The sequence below is a fragment of the Porites lutea genome, chromosome 5 (assembly GCF_958299795.1).
Source record: "Porites lutea chromosome 5, jaPorLute2.1, whole genome shotgun sequence".
Lineage (NCBI taxonomy): Eukaryota > Metazoa > Cnidaria > Anthozoa > Scleractinia > Poritidae > Porites > Porites lutea.
Genome location: NC_133205.1, coordinates 8,135,230 through 8,154,817, shown reverse-complemented (window position 1 = coordinate 8,154,817; position 19,588 = coordinate 8,135,230). Strand labels below are relative to the sequence as shown.

General features: G+C 40.3%; 1 protein-coding gene across 1 annotated transcript; it reads right to left on the bottom strand.

The window, feature by feature from the left end:
• Positions 1-6,404: 6,404 nt before the first annotated feature.
• On the bottom strand, positions 6,405-16,947 carry LOC140937124 (uncharacterized). Its single transcript, XM_073386655.1, has 6 exons — positions 16,836-16,947; positions 15,625-15,699; positions 12,998-13,054; positions 10,251-11,948; positions 9,148-9,502; positions 6,405-7,743 (listed from the first exon to the last, which is right to left on the bottom strand). Exons 1-6 carry the CDS (start codon positions 16,858-16,860, stop codon positions 7,668-7,670), a joined length of 2,286 nt encoding a protein of 761 aa, XP_073242756.1. The 5' UTR covers positions 16,861-16,947; the 3' UTR covers positions 6,405-7,667.
• Between the last annotated feature and the right edge of the window lie 2,641 nt (positions 16,948-19,588).

Below are 19,588 nucleotides of genomic sequence, written 5' to 3'. Positions count from 1 at the left end.
AATTAATGTACTCTTTAACTATTTGTAGTACCCGTCACAAACGCCATCGCTTACAACCACAGTTCTCTTTACCTTAAGTGCGTTTCCGTGAAGCGCGTCTTCGCTGACGTATCAATCAGCGAAAATATTGCATGGAAACGCACTGGCGCCTAAGTGTGATTCCATCGAAGAGAAGTTACAACAATACAAGGCGTTGGTTTCTCGTTATCAGTGGCGGATCTAAGAGAGGGAGAGGGGGCCGGGGAACACAAACGTAGTATTTTTTTCGACTCAAACTTAGGTTCGCACTGAGGTTCGAAAACAATTATGTACAAGACTCCCCTCTCTCTAACATCTAACCTCATGGTCTGACCTTCCGGTCGAACAAGTATACCCCTTACCTCGACGTCTGGATCCGCCACAGGTTGCTACTGGTAAATAAAAAAGATGAAAGGTGGGGTTCTTTGTACTTATTTCAAATTTTAAGCATGTATTAGAAATAAAATACTTTGCTACGCATAGTATGCTTTTATCGTACTGCTATAGAAGTATTAATACTACATTAGAGTAAGATGACTTCTTCTTAGGGACAAAAAAGTATTGCTGCTGTCTTTTTAACAGAGCACAATATCGGTGCATCAGTAAAATAACTCAAGTTACCGAAACTATTGAACTTATCATAAAACATGGCAATTGGGAAGTAAGCGTGGTAATTTAAGGAAACGAATAACGATATTGATGTTCCTAGAAAAACTGATTCCAAACTGACTCATGAGGTTTGGAAGAAAAACGATTTCTGTAAATACGTGAATTAAAAGGTCAATAAGCTTATTCTAGGAAAACGGTCAAAGTTACTGAAGAAAGGTCAAGAAGTAGCAGGAAAATTCTATTTTGAGTCAGTGAAAATAAATTTCCAACATTACTGTTTTAACACCATTTAAGGCTGGAAGAATCATTTCGTGTCATTAGTATCTAAAGGATGTGTTTCATTAATTATGATAAAGGCAGCCATTTTCAAGATAGGTAGAAACTTTATACTACACAAAGCCAATGAAATCAAGAAAGAGGCTGTTAGGGGAGGCTGGAAGCCACTGAATACTTTTTTTTGTACTTTTTTGGCTAGGGATATCTTTATCAGGGGAAAGTGTCAAAAGTGTGTTCTTGTCCAATTTTTCGAAAAAATTTTCAGTTAGGGTTTTCACAAGACCACATATACATGAGATTTGTTAAGATTCGTTTGTTTGTTTTATTGTTTTAATAGCTTCAGCGATGTATATTAATGTTGTTATTTTTTTCTTCAATAAAACAAATTACGATATTAAAAAAAAAAATACTGGAAGAAATGTAGATTAATAACTATTTGGAAGGAACCTTATTGCATCATAAGTCTTCTGTATTTTTCACCATTAAGGATCATCTTATCTTATTATACTGATTGTTTGTGAAGGCTTCGTTATTCTTGGACGTTTGTTCATATAAAACACAAGCTTGTCTTTACGTCCCTTGATGCGCGCATGTTTGCGTCTGTGGTACAAATCACCTTCTGTTTATAATAATGTTGGTATGGATCCAGTATATTCTTGCCTTTCGGATGTCCAGGTATAGCGTAGACTGTTTTGGGCCGGTTTTGGTATCCTGTCCTAACCTTCATAATGAGGTCTAAAGGTTAAAGACCTCGGCGGCTCCGAGGTCCGGACTGTCCCGCGATCGAGGAGAATTTTTACCCGAAAAATCAGCCTGATCGGCCTTTTTTCCACTCTCTCTCGACTCTCGTGAAGCTCCATAACAGACGATGTTGCGCAAACGTCCTGAGTCCCAAAACCAATTTCTTATCCCCAATTAGTAAGCAAATTTTCATGAGCAACCCGCGCTTTCTCCGTTCTCCTTAAGCAACGAGAACGTTGACGTCACGGACACCAAAAATGGCAACCGGAACTTGACATTTTCTTTCTTTCAGTGCTCCGACTGTTATATTCGTAGAGCGGGAGTTAAAACAAAGGCATTCCGATTCGTGGACTACGAGTTGTCCCCATTTTCTCTCAGAATAGTAAGGCGAACAAATCGCGAGCGCGCGTGAAAATCATCTCACGCGAGAAAGGCGACCGCATCTCACCTTTCTCGCGTGGGGTGATTTTCACGCGCGCTCCCGTTTCGCCCGCTCTATAAAACCCTACAAAACCCTATAAAACACTAGGCAACAGGGCGGATATGCTAGGCAATATTAACATGCGCTCACGCAATGCTTCTCGTAGGGAGGGGCGTAGACGGTTGACACTCAATAACATCCTCGAAAGGCCCTATAATCGGACGGTGTTCGTAATTCTAGTGACGTCTCACGCCTCAGACAACCAAGACTACGGCACGGCCCGGAGGTACAGTCTCCGAAGGGGATTCTTCTTTATAGTAGGCGAAACGGGTGTATGCCGCTGGATGAGGTCCCAGCTTTTACCTTTCCAGTTTCCATTTCTGGCCTTTTTAGTGGGCGATGGGGTCATTGAATCAGCCTGCGTTGCATGGCGGTTTTGTGGGGCTGTCTTACCTTGGCTTGTTTGCCGCCAGACCCAAAACCGCCATGCTAGGCAGGCTATCGTTGAATCGGGTGTGTGTTGTGCTTTTTAGATGTTTATATCAGTTCTATTTATCGAAAACAGGTCCAGCGCTATATGCATCATATATATATCTCGCCGAATTTTGGAAAACATACCTCAAAATGGACCAGAATATTCGCACAGAAAGCTGGCGATAGCCAGCTTTCTGGTCACTGCGGTGAGAAAAACATAGGGGGCTTGCTGTCCTGGTTGGTCTCATTGTCAAGTTCAGTCCCTGAGCTAACTCGCCATGGGTTGGAAAGGGGCCTCCATGTCAATCCCTAGGGGGGGAGGGTGCTGCAAAAGCGTTGTACCTTCCGTTAGTCCTGGTCTGGGAGAGTCAGTACACTGGTCATGTCTGCCTTTAGTTTCTCATGTCAAATTCTTGTAACGTTTGAGGCCCATTGGCCAATGAAAGCATTCCCCTCAAGCACGTGCTAGGCTGGGGGGGTGATTTAACCTTGAATTCTCTCAACAGTGACTTTTTGGTCTGAGACGGGTTAGGGGTTCTAATAGCCTGCGAATAGAGTCCTTGTTCTTTGCCGCTAGGGACGTTTACCTAGCTGTGAGGAGCGAGTAGAGACAGCTGTTTTCGCAGGCTAAGGTTTTAAGGCCCAGCGGAATACCCTTGCCCATTAATCCGGACACAAAAGGAACAGTCGCAAGTGTTCTCATAAATTGAAGAGGTGTCTGTATTCTAGAGCTAGGGAATATACGAAGTCAGTTCGTATCCTCGGGATTCGGGATCGTTAGGACTATCCGTAATGAAGAATCAGTGTCCATATAGAGAAGATGGGCTGTAACAAAGTTTACACTGAATTTAGTCATCACTATACACATTTCCAGGAGTCTATTACTACGTATATAATTTTATGCAATCCGTGTCCTATACGCTACTCGGAACGAAGGACGATCTTGATATACAACACCGAACACTAACGAATGGTGCCCTGGGTTTCTAGCCAAACATGAATGAACGCAACGTGAGGGTTACAACGTACGATCAGGGAAACATTTCAGTAATTTTAAAAGGTCAGGACCCCAGTGGTAGGTTAAGTCAAGCAAATTAAATTTCATGCTGCCACTGAGGTTTCTGAGGTTTTCTAAAGATTGCAAAAAGCCATTTTCACCGAGAAAAAATATTCTATAATCGTTTGTATACCGTGGCCTGCAAAAAAATACCAGACGCAAAGACAATGGAAGGAATCAAGTAGCCGAGAAAAAAGTCTGGGAAAAGTCGGATTTTTTCGTCTGATAATTGTGTGGCAGCCCTGAAAGTCTCGAGAAAAGTTAACTTTAAGGACAGTTCTTCCTGGTTCTGTATTTTGCTGGCTGTTAATCCAACTGCATGTTTTTATGCCTAGTTGTTGATTTTTTGTCTTCCAGCTTTTTTTGTCTTTCCCGGTCGTCGCTAACACGCGTACTAAATTAATTCAGAAACAAGTAAAAAAGAATTGACGTCGATAAGTAGGAAGTAAAAAAAAAAGGTGAGTAAATCCTGTTTCGCGTAAAATTAATCGCCTCCTCATTTCTCCATCTAATCTCCAAGCAGAGCTAGACTGAATACTGCTGTAAGCGCGTTCTTGTTTCCATTAGTGTAAGGGTGTGTTCCTTTGAGATAATCCAGATTAGGATTTGTCATCGGGGATCAATTGAATCATTATATGCAAGCCTAAAACCAGGGGCACCCAACGACCGTATGTTCCCATATTCTTCAGAAGTGTCTCAAATGGTTTTCTCTGCGCATTAGAAGTCTGTTTGGTTAATTTGGAACTGTCCTAAAAACTACTTATCTGTTCGGATGTCTTCAGGGATATACGATCCCCTCGAAAGTTTTAGGTGGCTGTCTCGTTTCATTCGAAACTGTTAGCTACCCTGATGGGAGCGGACATAAGTTCGAGGATATGGAGTAGCCGTATTTTTCTCAGAAGTTTCTAGGGGACGTTTTGTCTTTATACCGATATTTTCAGGGGACCTTTTTTAACAATAAACGCAATATCTTGGTACTAAAATGTGAAAAACACACCCCCCGAAAATTGTAGGTAAGTTAGTACAAAAACTCCGAATATCTTAGATGAACGGAACAGTTATCCAGACAATTTTAGCTCTTCTCCAGCTTTAGAAATTTTTAGGCAGTATTTGCTCCTTCGAACAGTTATTTTACAGAGAAGGCCATTGGGTGCCCCAGCTAAAGTAAAAACTTTCAATACGACCAAAGTTCGCTTAAGACATCCGAACCGATTGCATCGTAATGGAAGGGTTCTTCCCTGTTTTAGCTTTGTCTCTCAAGAATATCGAAGAATATGTAAAGGAATCGATTTGGCAAAGAACACCCAGTAAAGCTTTTTCATTGACGATATGTAAATAAGCGTTACAGAAGCGATGTATAATGAGGACCTCAAGGAACGACGAAGGCAACGGCAGCAAAAATCTCACTTAAAAAAAGTATTCGCACTGTTTCAAACTTTATCGTTCTTGTTCCATGTTGTTCAATTTGTCACTGAAATATCTGCTTTTAGTGTTGATTTAAGGTTACAGACTTGTGTTAGTGCTTTACCAGCGGGTAAACCCACACCCTACAATTCACGACACAGTGAACATGCTTATCGAGTCTTGCCAGCCTCGACTTGACATGCTGAAAAGGGACTGCTTACGGTCCTGTTACAGTCTAAGTATGACAGGGTCTGTAACCTTTAATATTCAAAGGGAGTGCTCTACATTACAACAGCAGCAGTAGTAGGAAGTTAAAAATATGTTTTATGTTCGCACTTCAACGTAACTAGATCAAAAAATGCTTTCAAAGGAAAGGTACCCTAAACCTCAAAAGTAATTTCCCTTTTTTGCGAGAAATAACGGAAATGCACGCGTGCAGCAACAAAGAAAATAGGACATGTCTGCATGCAGGTTAAGTCTGTGATGGGGTTCCAGTTGTGACCTCTTTTATCCTATGATAGGGCCATTTGCGCCCAACATGTGCTCATTCATTAGGTAGTTTTTGTATATGCGAGAACAAAATAGATGTTGTAATATTTTAATTACTGAAATCAAAACAGCCTTTTCACTTACGATCTACCTGGGGTATACATGAATTCGTACGTCTGATGTTCCAAGGCCCCAGCAGAACATTCTCAACTAAATTTTTTCTTCCCCTGGTACAGTTTCAACTGCCCGCGGTTAGCAGATTAGCTAGTCGAGGCGAGCAGTGGTTACAGTCGTATGTTATATATATATACAAATAGCTCACAAGCAAGGCTAGAGAAAAAAGTAAAAAAGTTAAATCAATCAATGCAAAATAGATTTAATTCCATTAAGTTTACAATCATGTATGTTGTAAATATAAGAAGCCGAGTTTTCCAGGAAATTTTTGTTATTAAGTCGGGTAAATCAATATAATCATTTTCTTAACAAATGTGGACACCCAAGTAAAGTGTCCTCATTAAAGTAGTGTCCGTATTATTCTTGTTTGTGTGCCTTTGTTTACACTGAATGGGTAACTTTCATAGAATAGTGTCTAAGGGGCTGTTTACATTGAGGAAGGAAGATCCTAGAAGGAGGAACAACTTTTTAATAAGTATCTTTCAGCAGAATTATCACAATAATCATCTCGTGTTAACGCTCAACGAAATGGTCGGCCTTTATTGCTGTGATTAGCCACTGAAAGACCCGCCGCCATTTCTGTCTGGTTTGTCAGGCAGTTTACATGGTGCTAGGATCTTCCTACCTCTCAGCTTGGAAGATCCTAGTACTAAGAAGATCCTAGCGTTAGGGAAAAATACAACCCTTTGCATGTAAACCATATGGCGCTAGGATGATCTGCGCTTCTAGGATCTTCCTGGTGCTAGGAACTTCCTCCCTCCATGCATGTCAACAGCCCCTTACTCGAAAATCTTGCTGTTATTTTAAATACTGTACCTGGGCATTTCTTTCCAACTTATACATGGAAACTCATACTTTGCCTGCCTGGCTATCTAACTTGTTACTAAATTCTGTATCAAAATATAAATGTGCTTATAGCGGAATCCAGTGGTTTCGCCCCGTAACGAATAAAACATTGTATTTGTATTTGTTAGAGCGGTTGAACTGTGTCAAAAGTAAACATTTGCACTGAGTTTCATCAATGCGTATATACAATTCCAAGAGCCTATATACACTATATACAACACCTGCCCTTTGCGGCCCTCGACGCAAAGGATAATGATAATGATATACTTACCACTGCGACGATCATATCTTCATTTAAATTTGTATTTCTGCAGTTCATATCATCTTCATTCTATGTTTTCATTCAACAAATTGGCCTGCTCCCAATGTATGGGTCTTCATAGCTCAATTGGTAGCAGCGCTAACGCAGAGGTCATGGGTTCGAATCCCGTTGAAGTCCCGAAATTTTTTTCGGGTTAATGTGCAATTACTTAAATTGCAATTACCATTGCGACAATCATATCTTCATTTGAATAAACAACACTGGCGAAAACTAAAAAAAATGTGGCTTTTGCTGCGAGACATGATCAGTGTGTAACTTTACTAGGGCTGCCACCGTTATGAAAAAAAATCAGGAAAACCATTTGTGCTTGGTATACTTAGGTTATTTCATTTTAACATTGGTTAGTAACGTCTGCGAAGAAGCGCTGATGTCCTTGTTCTGGGCCCCAAAGGACTCAACGAATTACCGGAAGAGCGGTTCAATATTCCTCGGTACCGTAGTCATAAAAAAGATGGAAAATGAAATGGTGGAGGGGCAAGGGAGAGAGAGAAAAACCTGCCTTTTCCCTCGCCCCTCCTCTACCTTTCCTGAGTCGACCTCGCATCAGCTTTCGCACGGCTGTATCTCTTACTTTACGTACCACAAAAGAACAAACACACCAAAAAAACTAGTACCTATGCAGGCTATAGTACTTCCTGGTCCTGTGTATCGCTGGCTATTAATCTAACTGCTTATTTTTCTGCCAGTTTGTTGTTCATCCTTCGGTACTTGCCTAGTTCTGAGGCCTTTGCGGTCATCCATTTCCGCAGCGTATTGGAAACGAAGAGACGCCGGGTGCATAAAAGAAAGTGAATAAGGCCTAGCTAGGGACCATGCGGTATGACTTCAACCAATAACTAGTCCACGTTCGGAGGCTGAGGAGCTTCCGTTCCATTCAGGCGCTTTCGAATGTCTTCAAGTTCTTTTATAGTCCTGCGTTAAAGAGAATTAAAAAAGAGAGGAAAGTTTAAACGATAATATAAATTCACGGTGGATATTTAACTTCTTTTCCTATGATCCTGTGTAGTTACAAGTTTGATTGACATTTCCATGCTTGTCCCATACGTCCCAAATGATATGGACAAGTTCTTTATCGCAGAACCTCGCAAAGCAGGTGGAGAGGCCCATTAAATGTCAGGGATGGGAGGGCAGGAGAGAACTGGAGTTAACTGTGTGACTCGGGAGGGTGGGCTCTAATATTGGAAGGTGAGGTGTACTCTCCTCTCCTTTTGGTTAAAGCAAATTTGAACCCACTGCTCTGGCGTTAAAAAGGGTCTTCTGGGATTTCTATGGGGTTGGTCACGGTGTTGTTAAGGAAGGGTAGCAAATGTTGCATAGGTTCCGTTTTCACCCCATTTTACCCTCCCACATGTGTAATTATGGTCAAAAGGAAATTGGGGTGATAGTGGTTAACTGCAGGCTAAGATGCAGTAGCATTTGCTTAATAAAAGCTAACCAATGCCATCTGTAATAATTAGTATAAGAATTATTTGTGAAGTGTGTCAGTAGTAGTAAGTGGATGAAATGGTAGGAGATAATGCTGCAGTGAAAACAACATTTATTGTTAAGTGAACTACAGCAATGAGAGTATTTGCACTTGTTTTAGTACATAATCACACGTAACAACTAATTGTTCACAAGAATGAAACGGACAGGTGAGTAAAAAATCATACAAGTTGATTACGACTTTTTTTTCTGATATTGAGGTCTTGGTCTTTTTATTACACAGACCTGATCACTGAAAAAGAACCTCTATACTACTGTCTCTTTCTCGAAGTTTGCCGCCTAAAAGAGGTTTAAACTCGGTACATAGCAAACGACACAGTTACTATACACAGGTGTACAACACAAGAAGTGTTTTCAAGCAGTCGTAATGAAATGATCCTAGTATTGTGTCTACTGTGCATGAATGTGGTTTTCTCTGATGATAATGGGCCCTTTGTAGAATACGGTCACACGTTACAAAAAACAGCGCCTTGCCGGATGGCAGCGAAGCAGTGAGACATTGAAAAGAAAGGGCATTAGTTTTTTGAATGATGTCATCTCTTTGTTTTTCTTGCCCCTTTGCGTTGTTTTCCATCCTACAAGGTGTTTTTTGAACCATGTGACCAGCGTATTCTGCAAAGGGCCCATTGCCACAATAGACTGTGACAGGCGTCAAGTTTCCCCGGCGAATAAAATAGAAAAAAAGGATTATGCCTAAAACATCCATTCTTTCTGGAAGAGTTAACCGAAAAAAAACCTTATTATTTTAGTTTTCAAACGAACGACTTCCTGCTTTTGAGGTCAAATGGTATTAAATTGCTTGAGGTTTAAGAGATTTCTAAGTAATTTTACCGTTGAAGATCCTTAAGATTGTCCTCCAGCACCTTCTCGTGCATGTTCTTGCTTTGTTCAAGGTAAACAATTGCTTGCTGGAAATCCCCCCTCTCCTTATGCACCATCCCAAGGTCGAATAACGACTTTGCAGTGTCCATATGCTCATTCAGCAGTTTGCGTCGAATCTTCAAGGCGATCTCAGAATATGGTTTGGCTTGGTCGAATTCACCCACAGCACAAAAGTTGTTTGAAAGGTTGTTATAGATAGTGGCAGTAAAGGGATGTTCACCCAGTTTTTCATTGTAAATCGGTAGCGTCTTTTCTTCTCTTATTTTAATAGCTTGACGATGATCTTCCTCCAGTGAGAGAGCCACTACAAAAAGAAAAGAACAAAAAGTCAGACCCCGAAAAGTTGGGTGCCTTTTAAAATGTTTGACTTGACAATCTTTTGGAATATTTGTCCTGCCAACTTAAAACACTAGCTTGCTCTAGCTAGCTCTTCAATAAAAGACGAACGATGGTTATAAGAGGAAAATAATTAAACAAAAGCAATTGTGATGGATTACTACATTCAAACCTCTTAGAGACCACCAGTTGACAATGGAAATCGGCAACGGAAGTACGTGGAAGTGGCCGCTAAATTACATTTCAACTGCTACTGGTCGCAATGCGAACAATGTAGACAAATGTAGAAAAATTTCCCTTGCCTGAGTTTATTTGTTTCGTCAGACAACTTCTCAACATCGGCCGTTTTTGCGACGGAGGTAAACCTATCCTCAACCCCCCCTTGGACATACATCCGTCGCCAAGACGGCCGATGTTGGGTGGTGCGACAGAAATAAATATATCCTGATCATAAAAATAATCGTACAGAACATGAGAACGATAATTATGAGACGTTGTTGGACCCCTTGCATTAAACTTCGTTTCGTTTCTCGTGTGAAAGAATGAAAATCATCATTGTTTTTAAACGTGCTGTGCTGGCAAGTCATTAGGAAAGTTTTAAACAGCTGTCTTGGAATGTAATATCATCGTGAGGATTGAACAGGAAAGCAGACAGAAATGCATCAGAAGAAGCCACCCTGTCCGCGAGAGCTTAGGTCCACAGCCACCAAACTTACCTGCCATATCGTTGTACGTAGCTCCAAGCATGACCCTGCATATGTCCTCATCACTGTCGTCGTTTGATCGAATGCGAATGGCTTCTTCTATCTTGGGCTTTCCCTGGGGATTGCGTTGTTGTGCGAGACATCGGCCAAGTTTTGCGAGACACTGAGCCCTGCTATTACCAGAGGTGATTTCCAGGTCATTCTGAATTCTGTCAGCTTCCTCAAGATACGCTTTGGCTCGTTGACTGGCCTCATCGCACAGGCCAGGTGTACAGCAACAGTTGAACACTTCTTTGATTCCCAGAGAAGTTAGGCATTCACTGAGTCTCTGCTGATCACCCTTACCTTCACATTTCTTCTTTAGCAAATCGTACTTCGACTTAAACTTCCTTTTGCTCATCATCTTGGCAAGTAACTCCCCAACCATATTAAATACATCAATGCATGGCATAATTCGTTCTTCATCCATTTGATCCTTGTCAAGCCACTCAAGAAGCTGCATGATGTTTTCCTCTTCTTGCTGGAAGTCTGTGATGGCTTTTAATGCATTCCTACTCAGAAAAATCTTGAAGGTGTCTTTCAAGAAGTTCAAAAAGTAGTCAATGCACTGATTGCGCGCACTGTGGAAGACTCGGCTAAAGCGTTGCTCCTTCTCCTTTCGTTTGCAGTACTCGCGAATGAGTGACAGAAAGGTGTACCAGCCGATGCCTTGAGCAGTGATATTTTGAACTAAGAGGGAGCAATTGGCTAGTTCCAAGACCTGATCAATCAACTGACGTTCGCTTGACTCTGTGGATTGAAATACCTTTGCGGCTCCAGACGGTATAAACCAGCCTTTGAGAAGAGTCAGACTTACGAGGGTGTTCTGTTCCTGTGGACTAAGTCTTTCAAAGCAAACATCAAGGCAGACGTTTATTTTTTCTTCTTCTGGGACAACGGCAATCTTCTGCAAGTGTTCAAAACTCTCCTCCGGTGGTGAAGAACTCAGATGTAGTAAGCGACTGACTAGGTCATCTTGCGAAGATATCAAGGTGTATAGGACTAGAGGAATGCCACTGCAAATCTCTGAAAGTTGATCTGCCCATGTTTCGTCAACGGTTCTATCAGTCTTCCATACAGTTTTCAAGAGCTCAAAAGTTTGCTCTGGCTTAAAGGCTTCCAGGGTGATCTTCTCCTTTCCCAATGAGGGGAACACAACATTCTTTGACGATGTGACCAACAACTTCACATTCCTGGAACTAGAGATCAGTCTTTCCACAAAATCTGTGGCTTTGATCCGATCGACCGGCTCCTCTATCTGTTGATTCTCTATCCAATCATCCACATGAAGTAGAAATTCAAAGTTGTCAAGCAATATAATTGTGTACTTGTTAAAATCACTGTTTATCAAGCGCGTTTTCAACCCAAATATTGGGTTATTAGAGGGGTAATGATAAATTTGTACAAGAACCTTTTCAGCGAAATCGTCGGCTGAATATATACATTTGCAATTTACGTACACAACCATGGTATTTTTGTCAGTCTCCCGTAGATCGTTTGCTACTTTAATGGCCAGGGCTGTTTTCCCTATGCCGGGGGGACCGTGCAATAGTATGCACCTGCATTCATGTGTTGGGTCAAGACATCTCAAAATACTTTGGTATTCACATTCACGACTGACGAAATGTGGCACCGTTTGAGGAAGGTAATGAGATCTATCTCTTGGAAATCCTGTGAACCAGATGGAACAATAATAGTTAAAGTAAAGCAAGAGAAGAAAATCATTAATACCTTTCTGCTTAAATCAAAATGTTTGTAAAAGTGTATATACCGTTAAAGCTAACTTATGAAGCCGAAGAAGGTTGCCAATTTTATTGTGAGCTCCACATTCTTTAGTCAAAGCTGAGCAGTATAATTACTTATTCTCAGACATCTTTCTTAATACTTGTACCTCTAATAAAAAATATTAAATGATACTATCAAAGGGAAAACAAACCATCACCGGTTGTGGTCATTTTTTGACAAAACAGGAGTTTTTTCCTTGCAATCCATTTCCATTCTGCTAGTAATTATAACTTGCAATCAAGCGTTTTTAAAAGAACACGCGAGGAGAGACATAGAGAGATAATAAGGAGAAGGCATGATCTCAGGCTATTCTGCCAGTCAAAAGCCAAGACATACACCTATAGTTGAGGTATAGAAGTAGAGTAACTAAACCATGATGTCAGGGTTTTCTTTGCTTTCAATGTGATTTTAGGGTTTAAAAGAAATACAAAAAATCGTTGCAAAACTCCTTAAAGCCTGCAGCACTAAGTCTTCGCTGTAGCGGCGGAAAGCGTGATAGAGTATTTATTGGAAGTGATGGCCCGCACAATTCACATTTAGTGAAAGCACATATTAAATCAGTACTTGTTATCGTCTGTATTTCCCAATACACCCATTATTCCCCTTACTGCGCTTTTTAAAACACGCGAACGCGAGCCATCTAACGTTTGCGTTCTTCGCTGCTGTCAATCATCTTAGCGGACTTCTTAGGAAACGGAGAATTTATTTCAAGGAGTTCAAAGTTCGTGTTTTGTGATTTGTGATTGGTGAATTTCAATCCGTTTTGTGTTTTTCTTTTTCACCGCCTGTTGCTTATGATCGTAATTATGATTGATTGACTGCCGTTCAGAGTTCGCTTGTAATTATTGAAAAGCGCAGTAAATCTTTCAAAAACACTCAATACCCAAATGAAACTACAAATCTTGATTTAAGATTTACAAACTGATTAAACTAACCAGCTTGACCACTTTCTTGCACAGGCTTCGAGCTGGCACTCGGATCTTCACTTGAATCTGTCGAAAGAGACATTGCAATAAGGATCGAACCTCCCTTAAAAAACTGCATGTTCTGAAAAACTTGGAATAAGTAAACCGGAACTAGGACAATGACAGCGGTAGGAAATAGAACGTGTATGATTACGTTAGGGCTCACTGATTTTAAGTCGCTTAATCCTTAGACACCATGAATTAACCAACGAAAACATGTTTTTAGTTTTCAGTCAACCAGTCGACATCTACCTTATAGTAACTAGAAAACCTGTCAGACCGGTTAAACCACCTGAAAGAGCACATGATCTTATCTTAACGTGATTTCGCGCATTTTATTCATGACAGACCCAAGACAGGTCCTTTTAGTCCTTCCTCTTCTTATTCCCTTCCTCTAAAAACCTACCTGCTTTTAATAATAATTATTAGAGAGATTTAGAAACACGTTTACGGCAAACGTCATACGTCAGCTTCAAGTTGAGAATGTCCCAAAATAGAAAATGAGCGGATAAAAACAGTTCAAAACAATTCTTATGGATAAAAATGGTAGGAAACGCCTAATTTTCTTTGTACAGGCAATAAGCAGTAAACGAAAAGAAAAGGGAAAACTTGGTCGCGTGGTAAAAATTTGCGTTTGCCGTTTGCTCTAAACGCGACTCTGAATCTCTCTATTGATAAAGAATATTAGCGATGTAAATATTGTGTACACGTGTTCCTTGTACCCACCAGGAGTTCATGGGCTACTGACCCACCCAATATCTCACTTTAATACTCAACACCGATCCTCAAAGAAACTACTAATATTGCCGTTAAGTCTATATTAAATACTTTTATATAGCTGGAACGTTTTTCCCACAAGCGCACGCTCTCATTGGTCACTTCGATGTCACATGACATCTAATGAATGAAACTGTTTCCCGCCAAAATCTCTGAGCGGGCAACATTGAAAAATCTATGACATCAGAGGGTAACAGTGAACTGTTACCCGCGGATGCTGACTGCTCGCGAGATTTGTTTTCAGAAATTTGTACACGAAAATGTTTTTTCTTCGTGGGCTATATAACAAATCGCTTAAAGACTGGTCCCGAGGAAAACAGTTAATTTTGTTTCCCACTAATCTTAATGTTTTCCTCGGCAGACTGTCGGGAAACAAATTAACTTTTTCTGTCGGGACCAGTCACCAGTCATCGCCTTTTTATCGTGTCGAGAAAGCATGATCATATTACACTGATTCGTAGGCATTTACACTGGCTCCCTGTGCGCTATATAATTATTTTTTAAAATATTGGTACAGCCTCATAAGGCTCTAAACGGTCAAGCACCTAGCTACATCAAAGATCTGCTGAAGTATAAAAACTCGGGCCGCGTATTACGATTTTCAAACAAGCATTCGCTTGATGAGCCCATAGCTAAATTAAAAACCTATGGTGATAGGGCATACTCCGTTGCTGCCCCAAAATTGTGGAATAAGTTACCATTGGACATCAGGCTATCATCGGCAGTTACTGTATTTAAAACTAACCTTAAGACATGTCTGTTTACGAATTCTATTGATTTATAATTTTTATTATTAGCCTGAATTGTATTGAATAAATAAATGAGTTTATTTGCTCGCAAATAAAAAAATTTATGTCACCTACACAATAATATGTAGTTATTTACACAGTTTAATGTAGGGTTGAGGTGGTTGTTTTTGTGACCTGATAATGTTCGTCGACATGTACAGGTGATTCTCTTGACCTTTGCTTCTTACTATATAATAGGTAAAAGGTACAGGCATGTAAAGTATCGATCACAAGATAATCAGGAGATCTCAGGGACCACTTATATCCCTGGAACACGTTCAGTAAAATTACTATAGTCCTCGTTCCGTACATTTACTCAACATGTGCAGTAATTTTACTCTCCACGTTTTCAGTAAAATTACACAATCGCATGATCGTTTTTCTCGAGGAGTTATAAGGTGTGAACAACTTCGATTCCACTCACAATTTGCAAGCTCAATCTTCGGACGTTCAAGAAATCAACCCACCTCCACCCCATTTCTCCCCCAATGTGTAATTAAGTTTTTGGTTTACATCATGTTTTGCCTTTTATCGTGGCCCTCACCTTTGCTAGAGCTTAAATAAATTACTTTTAGTTTCTTATTTCTTGGATTTCTTAGTTATGTAAATAAAAGCGGCCATCTGGAATGGCCAGAATTTTAATCCCAACTGTTTGTTGCTATTTTTTATGCACTCTAGCAAACTAAGCTTGGCTGTTGACATTAAGTGCACTCGGAGTTGGTATTATTTTACCATATTCGTGAAAGGGGACATAAATGTGGTTTTTTAAAATCAAATAGAGTTATGGTATTGTAAAACGCCACGGACAATTAGTGGAGTATGGCGCTATATAAATGCATTTTCACGAGCAAATAGCTGGGAAATATAAATACTTTTGGCTATCTTCAAAGATCATCTTACAAACTACTGAGAAAAAATTAGCCTTAGGATGCACCTTATCTTAAAAAGTCGGTTTTCCTGTCAGCGTTTTAACACATGTATCGTTAAAACCTTCGAATCCTTACCAAGAACATGCAAATAACAACATAATACCTAAAGCAGTTTCTTGAATCGGCTCATGTGGAACAGGTTCTCTCGTACCTGGAGCTGATCGGCTCCTGCTTGCATCTGTTTAAAATTTAACGGCCCAGTGAGTCAGTAAGAAAGACAAGGACGAAACTGAAAAACATTTCTTAACCTCCTCGGCAACCTCGTACCAAGATCTCCACGGCCGAGGGAAAGGCGTAAGACAGAGTAAAATCTGGGTACCAGATTACGTCTTATTTTAGTACTGAGACAGACTGGGTTGTGGTCAAAGGGCGTGAAACACTGGCTGAGAAACTGCTATAAACTAATTTTAAAAACCTGACTCAATAGTTGTTGAAAACTTTGACAATTTATTAAGATTTAGCCTGGGATCAGGCTCCACAGTGGGAAAAAGGGCAAACAACAGGGTGAAATAGGAAAAATAGCGGTGGGGAGAGGGAACGAGCTGCACTACCCTTTCCCATCCTCAAAATACCGCTCGCCAATTTTTTTTTTTTTTTTTTGGCGCACGCCTATCTTTTTCTCTTTCTCCCCCAATGCTGAGCCTGTTCCCAGGCTAATGAAAATTATAGCGGAGCTCTCATGCGCACGAAGCGCGCGAAGCGGAGAACCATGGGTAAGAAATTTTGGTCCTGAGAAAAATCGTTCTTTCACCGCCTGGGTGAAATTTCGCATTTCAAGCACCCGCGCGTTTCAGCGGTAGTTCGCATGGCCATCCCGTCCACCCGGACTTTTAGAGGGGAAAAAATAACAACAACAAAGGCGAATCTTTCTTTCGACTAAATATTAATGTCTACATTAACGTGAATAACAGAGAAAGAACTAACGCCAGAGATGAAAAACAAAGGAGACCAATTTTGTTGGAAGAAACGCATGAAAAGTTTTTAGCAGCGGTGAGAAAATGAGAAATGCCAGCGGCCACCAAGGTGAAAATGAGCGGCGGTAAAAAAACAAAAATATACATATACATACGTGCAACTAGGAAGTTTCTTGAAGTTTCCCGTTGTAGTCGTGCAAAACAACGGCAAAGAAATGTACAAAAAAGTGTACTACACGTCGAAGGTTGTTTTTTGGCTAATTAAACCTATATTTTTTTGCCGTTTTCGTTGCCGTTGCAGCTTAGTAAGCATTACACAATGTTATCTACAGGCTAAATCTACTGATATATTGAAGTTCAAAAGTATTGTCTGCTGAAAGCTGAAGAAGATTCCAAATACCTGTGTTGTTTTCTTGGTCACCCATCGTTTCGACTACACTTGTCTCAGATAATCAAAGCATCAAAAAGTTAAGGAGGTCTTCCCTACTCTGGAAAGTAAAAATAGTTTGTGAAACTAATTCAGATGGATCAAAGATAGTAATGAATTTTTAACTTTTTTAGGGATAATGATCCTTTCAACTTTCCAAACAGTGTTGTTGAAAAGGGGGCACTGGTTGTTCAAACTTTCTATAATACTCCGTAGGACTTGTCGGTGCAACTTAAATTCCGGATTTCAATCCAGTTTAGCAAGATTCTGGATTCTTAAGGTGATTCCATAGTAAAAGAACCTAACATAGATTTTAGCTAAAACTTGGTACACTGATGTAACAAGTCAAGAAGATGATAAAAAAGTAATAAAAAGTGGGGTTCACCGTGCTCGTTTTGACGTCACAACGGTGACAAATACGGCTATTTAAGACCCTTTTACGAAAACCGCGGGCAGCGCAAACCTAGACAAAAAGGAGAGATTTTTTCGATGATGCATGTGACATCACACAGAATTTGACTTTAATGTATTGTTTATCCACTTACGTACCAGAAAAATGCCTTTTAATGCCCTTATTTTTACTTTACGCTCCAAAGTAGAATTAAATTGGACGCGCGCTTTTCGACCCGTGATGGCACAATCCGTACAATTTAGTAAAATTGCCAAAAAACTGAACATAGATTTGAGCCAATTTTTTTCTGATCGAAAGGAAGCACTGTCCTTATTAAAATCATGAAATAAAAAGTGGGGGTCACCGTACTCATTTTTGCGGTAGAGCTGCAGAAAGTGCGCACCAAACGCATTTTCTCCGATTTTTGAGAGAGGGCTGGGGCGAGTTTCAAAATAGAATGTATGTGAAAGGGGGAAGAAAGTGTTAAAAAATCCGTTTTTACAAAATTTACATCGAGATATCACATTTAGGACACAATGTGATAAAGAAAGTGTTTAAATGAAAATCAAAGTGAGTAAGCATAAGTTAAACATCCACTATCGAGGTTCTCCGAGAGGAGGTCGAACTCAGCAACACGCGTACTGCTTACGTTATGCACATTCCCAACACATTGAGTCTCACCTCGGCAAGAAACAACAGCAAGCAAAAATTCCAATAGCGTTTCTCTTTAGTCAACTTCATTTTAATAATATTACTTCACATGCTCTTTTTTACGGCGGCCATCTTGTTATCCGCAGTAAGAGATGCGCAGTACAAAACTAGGGAATCACCTTAATGCGGAATTTCGGATCCCAAAGCCACAAGCAAAAACGTTTCCGGTTTCGGATTCCGGATTACATTAAGGAACAGTACAACGGGCAGGGAAAACGAGGGATTTGTTTTGCTGCAAAACGAATTGAATAGAGCGTTTTCACTCACGTGGCCAGCATCTATGCAAATTTATTGGAACAAAAGAAATCGTTTGCATAAGAAAAGAGTTCAACGTCCACAGGATTGGTTTGAGACACCAACATGGCCGCCGTTTCATTGTTTTGGAACACCAATATGGCCGCCGTGACGTCATGTGAAAACACTCTATAGCGATGTTGCGCGTTTTACCACCCACGAATCAAATCTGACTAGCAACAAATCAACTTGTTGCAGGTTGCGGAAAGTTGCTGCCGAAAGTAGAGAGCTGTTCTACTTTTTGCAAGAAAATCTGTACAAGTTGCGCGCGTTTTACTGGCCCAAGGCAAACTTGTTTTGCAGTAAGTGACGTAACTCCAGGGGCACCCAACGACAATTTTCGGAAAATATCTGTTCGGAAGACGATTTGAGATCTAGAATTTTCGGAACATTTTTTGCAAAATTTCTTGCTAGCCTGCCTCTCCTAGCATTTTCTAACATCTAAAAATTGGTATAATTGCCCATTTTTAACGGATTTTTACCCTAGAAAGGTCACCTAGAAATTTCGGGAGCCCTTTTTCTGGCTGTAATTTTCGAAAAGGTAACTTTTGAACCCTATAATTTTCGGATCACTAGACTTTCAGCTAGGAAATCCGAACAGATGAAAAATTTTTAGGGGATACAAATATGCCTTTAACTGTTTAAATACTAAAATACATGTAACAACACTATGTTTAAGCGGTTTTGAACTATATTCTTCGTTGGGTGCCCCTGGTAACTCCCACGTATAGCTCGACTCCCCCGTAAATTTTTCCAATCAGAATCCAATATGAATGCAACTTGCAACAACCTGGTTTGTTGCGAGACAGGTTTAAATGTGGGTGGTAAAATGCGCAACGTTTTCGTTGTCCGTTTTACCGTAGCTTTAAGTATACATGGGGCGAAGCGAATCACTCACAGAAACGCAATATTATAATTAGACATTTCATCATACGACTCGATCTCTGATTGGTCCCCTCTCCATAACGACCATCGTCCTTGCAGATAAATACACTCTGTGTAGAACTTTGTCTATAATAGGAATTAATACAAACCATCATGACGGTCAAAAACTTCCCCAAACATCAATGCGTCGATGACCTTATAATAAGAGTTTTTTGCAGTTTTGCAGCCTTGTTTTTCTGATTGTTTTAGTTCTCTGTCACCTCCACAAACCTAGAATTCAACACCACTATGACACATTTTTGCAAAGAATTCATTATGATGCATTTCAAAAACTGCTGCATCACTGTTGGTTTGGCAGATAAGTTCAACTGCTTGAATATTAGACAGTATTCGTATTCTCCGACAGTCCTGGGACGAGTAGGCCCTGATCATGAATGCGAGGCTC